The sequence below is a fragment of the Pleuronectes platessa genome, chromosome 5, assembly GCF_947347685.1.
Source record: "Pleuronectes platessa chromosome 5, fPlePla1.1, whole genome shotgun sequence".
In the NCBI taxonomy this organism is placed as follows: Eukaryota; Metazoa; Chordata; class Actinopteri; order Pleuronectiformes; family Pleuronectidae; genus Pleuronectes; species Pleuronectes platessa.
In genome coordinates this window covers 15,506,252-15,512,759 of record NC_070630.1, presented here as the reverse complement: position 1 = coordinate 15,512,759, position 6,508 = coordinate 15,506,252, and the positions used below count along the sequence as shown (strand labels likewise).

At 46.3% G+C, this 6,508-nt stretch overlaps 1 protein-coding gene across 1 annotated transcript in view; it reads left to right on the top strand.

Moving 5' to 3' along the window:
- The first annotated feature begins 5,133 nt into the window (after nt 1-5,133).
- Nucleotides 5,134-6,508, top strand: part of LOC128439720 (WD repeat-containing protein 49) — a 26,270-nt gene continuing 24,895 nt past the window's right edge. Inside the window, exons 1-2 of the mRNA XM_053422110.1 lie at nt 5,134-5,214; nt 5,397-5,705. Of these exons, the coding sequence (XP_053278085.1) occupies nt 5,134-5,214; nt 5,397-5,705 (390 nt within the window). The remainder of the gene's footprint in view (nt 5,215-5,396; nt 5,706-6,508) is intronic.

Here is a 6,508-nt window from a genome sequence, read left to right as displayed (position 1 = left end):
TCCCAGAGAATGTGAAGCAGTAACTTAGTAAGACCTTTTACAACAATTTAGCTTTGTATTTGAAAATACATGTGTTATTTATTTTTCTGTTTCCATTCACTCTCTTTCTGATGCAGTGGCCATGACGCAGTTCCTTCAGCAAAATGCTTTTTATTAAACAGTGTCAACAAGAGTCATGAAGTGTGTTGAAAAAAACAAACTTTTCTTTTTATTGTTTTGTGATTGAACGGGATTCAATATTTGAGAAATAGTTTCCAAATGTGAGTCACTTTCCAGATTTCCATTGTTGTAAGAGAAGTGGTTTATTTTCACTCGGTTACTCCGTTCTGTTTTCTCTTGTGCGCCAAGATCAACCAATTTCATTTCTCCCTCCAATTCCAGCAAGTTCATTCTTCTCCCTGTATAATGGTGGATTTTCTGCGGTGGATTTGTGGTGTGGCTATTTGGAGCTCTGCACAGGCTCCTGCTTGCACTGCTCTAATCCAATTGTAATGGCGTTAATTTCTTAAAGCTCTATTATTGAAATCGCTGAGACCTAATTTTCTGAGATCCTGTCCCCGTTGACGACTGCAGCAATCAGCTAATTCGAGTTATTCCAGGCCATTAAAGTTGCACGCTGGGATTTGTACTGGTCACTGAAGCAGCGGGGAGGAAGAGGACTGATGACATCCATGTTGGATGTGCAACTTAGAGGTCATTTGTTCTAATTTTAACAAAACCTTTTGTTGCAACTGTTGTCCGTGTGTGTGTGTGTGTGTGTGTGTGAGTTTGTGTGTGTGTGTGTGTGCGACCCACTGGATGCCCCCTCAAAGGCATGCGAACGACACTATAAAGCCCTGGCTGTGTGTTTTATTATTGTTCAGGTCTGGGTTAACATCAGTATTTTTTTACTTGAGTAAATGCATGAACACTTTTATGAGTGGCAGTAGAATACTGGTGTTCTCGTTAATTGTGTTGCTGTAGCCATGGTGTGTGTGTGGTGTGTGTTTGTGTGTGTAAACTGACTTTGGCCAAACATCTTTTGTGAGGTTCCTGGTTAGGGTTAGTGGTTATATGTGCGTGGCAGTTGTGTTAAGGTTAGTGTTAGATTCGATAGACCCTCTCAAACCCCCCCCGCATCTATCACACCTCTTCTCCCCAGCCTGGACAAAGACACTAGCCCCCCCCACAAAATGGCCCCAGACTGCCCCATCACCTCCATCCCCCCCTTCACACCTCTCTCAATTCAGGAGAGAGATGTAAATAAGCTCCTGAAGAAACTGAACCCCCGCAAGGCAGCTGGACCAGACGCTGTCTCCCCCTCTACACTGAGGCACTGTGCGGATCAGCTTTCTCCATTGTTCACGGACATTTTCAACACCTCACTGGCTGAATGTGTTGTACCCGCCTGCCTGAAAACATCCACCATCATCCCCGTTCCCAAGAAGCAGAGGATCACAGGCCTTAATGACTACAGACCAGTCGCCCTGACCTCTGTAGTAATGAAGACCTTCGAGCGACTCGTGCTGACCCACCTCAAAACTATAACCAACCACCTCCTCGACCCGCTGCAGTTTGCCTACAGAGCCAACAGGTCCGTAGACGATGCAGTCAACATGGGACTCCACTTCATCCTCCAGCACCTCGACTCCCCCAGCACCTACGCCAGGATCTTGTTTGTGGACTTCAGCTCCGCATTCAACACCATCTCTCCAGCTCTTCTCCGGGACAAGCTGACCCAGCTGAGCGTGCCTGACCCCACCTGCAGGTGGATCACCAACTTCCTGACCGACAGGAAGCAGCGCGTGAGGCTGGGGAAGCTTGTCTCTGACACCCGGACCATCAGCACTGGAGCCCCTCAAGGTTGTGTGCTCTCTCCTCTCCTCTTCTCCCTCTACACCAACAACTGCACCTCCAGCCATCCCTCTGTCAAACTCCTGAAGTTTGCCGACGACACCACCCTTATTGGATTAATTTCCAATGGGGACGAGGCCGCCTACAGAGAGGAAGTTAACAGCCTGGCTTCCTGGTGCAGCCAGAACCACCTGGAGCTGAACGCTTCAAAAACTGTAGAGATGGTGGCAGACTTCAGGAGGAGCCCAGCCCAAACCGCCCCCCTCACCATGTGCGACTCCCCAGTTAAAACAGTGGAGTCATTCAGATTCCTGGGGACGATCATAGCACAGGACCTGAGGTGGACGGAGAACATCACCTCCATCACCAAGAAGGCCCAGCAGAGGATGTTCTTCCTGCGGCAACTGAGGAAATTCAGCATGCCGCGGAAAGTGATGGTTGAGTTCTACACAGCCATCATTGAGTCCATCCTCACCTCATCCATCACCGTTTGGTTCGCTGCCTCCACTGCCAAGGACAAGGGCAGACTGCAGCGGATCATTCGGTCAGCTGAGAAGGTCATCGGCTGTGACCTGCCGGCTCTCCTAGACCTGTTCCACTCCAGGACCAGAAAGAGAGCAGGCAAGATCATCGCTGATCCTTCCCATCCCGGTCACCACCTGTTCCAGAGACTTCCATCTGGGAAAAGGTTCCGGGCCGTCAGGACTAAAACCTCGCGTCACCTGAACAGCTTTTTCCCCATGGCAGTGGGGCTCACAAACAAGCCCCCCCCATCACACTGACTCTGCTGACCCCCCCCCCCCCCCACCCTCGCACATAATTTATAACACTACATTATTGGCACTACCACCAATCTTTGCACCTTAAAACCGCACAAAACACATTTACTGTATATATTATTTTTTCGATATTGTTGTTTTTTATATTGATGTTTATATTGCTCTATATTGTTGTTTTTATATTGTTGTTTGTAAAGTGCACCAACCACACCAAGGCAATTTCCTGTATGTGAAAATATACAAGGCAATAAAAAGAATTCTGATTCTTCTGATTCTTCTGTTAGGCATGAACCGGTTCTAGTAAAGGATAGGGATAAGGTTTTGGTTAGGCTTTCGACAATGAAGGGAAATCAATGCAAAGTCCTAACAAGCATAGATGAGCAAATGTGTTAGTGGGTTTGTGTGTTACTTCGAGTCACAGAACAAGGCACTGGAGGAAAGATAATATGAGAGGTATAATTATGCCACTACAAACAAACACACACACACACACACACACACACACACACACACACACACACACACACCATAGCTACAGCAGCCCACATTGTCTTACATACAGACGACAGTGTCTGGACTCACAAACCCTCTTTTTGACGACTTGGTTGCCAGGAAACTTACCCTGAGTCTTTGAGAGTGAAGCATAATAAAAGAAAAGAATAGAGCATGTGTGTGTGTGTGTGTGTGTGTGTGGCCTCTTTCACTGTCTGGACTAGTTGGGGGCAGTAGTTAACTCTCTGTATGCCTCGTCGCTGGCTTGGACAGACTTCGGGACACAAAGCTCGGGCTCTGGGAATCAGCTGAACCTCCTACGGACGACACAGTCTCTGTAACCAGACACTGAGGGTTTGTTTTAATTTCATACATTTAAAAAACGATTTATTGCATGAGCACAGAGGCTCTGGGTCAATTTGCTGTGGACATCCACTGTGGACTGAAAGTTGGACGAACTTGGGTATCTTGGTAAGATTACATTTTATATTAAATGAGTGTGTGTTGGTCTATATCTGGATTTTATGGCCAGGAGCCTGTCATGGGGCAGTTATAGCCGGGTGCTGAGATGGTCTTTTCGGACAGTTTGACTGCAGTGGGTGAAACTTTGTCCAACTCCAATAAAGATCTGAGAGAAATCCAGTTTGCGCTGGATTTCCAATCTCCAGGAAGAAGAGACACAACACTGGTAAGTGGAGTTTGTTTGGCAGCGGATATGACAGCACTATAATTCATATACATAATTTATATATATATATTTTTTTTCTTTTTTCCTTGTATAATTTGACTACATTACATTAGGTAACTTGGCAGAGGCTTTTATCCAAAGTGACGTAAAATAGGAGGACGACACAAAAGCTTGCGTACAGTAAGAGCTTAAAATGCTGAACGGTTCAAATAGGAGCCAAAATGACTGCTTGCGGGGAAATTTACATTGAAAGCAAGGCCATACATCTTCCAACGTTTGTTCAAACCGCAATATTTATGACGCCCCAGCTACAAATACACTATGGTCTCTTTTTTGTGTTAATTTTATGGAACTGTGCCTGTGTAATCACATAAAGACTGACGCCAGCTGCCTGCCGCGACACGAATCAGGGTTGAAGTTATCGCGTTCATAAAAAAAAAACATGAACCGGGCGCCCCTACGGTTTCCACCACTCTCTTCATTTATTACAGGAGCACAAACAAATCTGTCGCAGTCTACCACTCGTTTGTCAGCGATGTAAATTAAAATAAAAAAAGGCGGATAAACTCATCATATCAAAATCACACTGCGGTTAATCGCCTTCGAGAAAAAAAAGAACGGTTTCCGCGAAGCATTTATTTCCGTTTTTATTACACAACCTGTCATCTAAATCTCAGCTCAGCGTGACGCCACCTCCAATGAGTTTGTCTCATAAAAGCTTACGTCGAGCTGGAAATTAAAGCGAGGTGGGGGGGGGGGGGGGGGGGGGGCTGTCCTCCGCTGCCCTGCGTAGAAACCTTTCATCACCAACTTCTCTCTGTTAGGCCCTTTTTTGAAATCACGGCACAGGCTAATTGAACAAATCCTGCCTTTTCATTCATGCTATTATTCATGCCGCTCGTCCATACCCGACTGCAGCATTTCATTTCACATTAGCTGACATAACAGAGGCTCGGCGTGCTTTGGCAACTTGCCGCCCACCCCCGGCCATTCCTGAGGAATAATCTGGAGACCGGTTCAATGGCCTTTGAAAACTGAGAAAAGACCTTCGCACGCCGTTCAATGCAGAGGTGTTTGGACGGAGTGAAAGAAGCGGCAACAAAAGTAGTCTGCACTCCGCTGTGACTCCGCCGCGTGATTATGGTGATTGACGCTGTACCACATCTATGGAAGGTTACTAAGGGATTACTCGAGCCAGGGACATCTTGTTTGTTCGCCATGTGACACCTAGGAATATGAGAAAGTCATTATCTGACTGTGAGTTCAAAGCCGCAGACACGAGCTTTACCTCGCTCACCTCGTGTGACATGCCAGGGATTGATTGACAGGTGAGGCGTAACCATGGGAACGAGGATGGAGGTGGCACAGCTGGAGAGCGGGATGAACACCGAGGATTATAGAAAGCTACAGGGCCTCTTCCTGGTGAGCGGGTTTAATAACAACCTCACATTCAGACACTTTTCATTCACATTGGGAAAACTTAAAGAGGAGTTATATTCAGATTTATGTTTCCGCATCCCACAATAGCAAACCTTTAAAATACAGAGGCTGCGGCACATTGTGTCTGAATGCAAGGTCTCATAATCCTGTTGATGTTGATGCAGGACCCCCTGGGCGCTTCCCGCTCCCTGTCCCGAACTGAATTCATCGATTTGGCCTGGTCGTCAGTCGGCCGCGGCTCCAGGGAGGAATACGGCCTCCTGTTCGACAGCGTGGTTGTCACTCAGGAGCACCGCGGCCTCCTTCTGGACAGCGATGCCGTGAAGGACGAGGGACGCGTTGACTGGGGGGGCCTGTGCTCTTTTCTGCTGCTGGAGCTCTCGGAGAAAGTGAAGCACAACAGACCCAGCACAGTGCCGTGCTGGAAGCCCCCCCGCACCCTGACCTGCCCACATCGGGACCAGGTCCAGAAGGTAAAAGGTGGTGAACGTCTTGGAGCACGTTCACTGTCGTAATCATATGAATCCTTTGTGGCACTTTATCAAAAAAAACATTTTTAAACGGGCTGGAGAATCCAAATCTCTGCTGACTCGGAGGAATTCATCATTGTTAAACATTGTGCGAGGAAACGTTCAAAAGCATTAGGTTCTCGTATATCAAAATGCTACACTTCCTTTGGGATAAATTGCTCTGGACTTGTTTAACATCTATCGATTAATATGTAAATGAAGTGGCTGGTATAAAGTGTCTAGCGCTGTGGGTAAAATGATGGCTCACCACTTTAATCTTTCAATCCTGAGAATGTCAAAATGTCAGAATGTTGTGCGGGTTGTTTTCGGCTGGAGGCTTCAAAGAGTCATAAAGAGTCAGACAGACTAAAGCAGCTTAGACGACTCATTTCTGGTTTCTGTCAGTAATGTGGCTGGACTCAAGCAAGGTAAATACAACAGTAATACTTAAAGCTGCACTAATCGATATTTTTGATGATCAACTGACAGTTTAATATAAAAAAGTTCCTAAATCAGGGCATCGTTACGACAGTTTGACGATACAGTTTGTATTTTTCAGCTGATAGCCTCAGTTTCAGTTGCACAACCTCAGTGTTTTGATTTTATTAAGAAGTTTTAAAGTGAAAAATCTGACTAGCACCCTACAGCTATCTTTACAGCACTAAACCGTGGAAACAGTTGGCAAAAAATCTGGTGAACATCATTCAATGTTACTCATTCTTCTTTTAGCTCCGTTTTGGTCTTTACCAACTCCAGAGGAAAATATC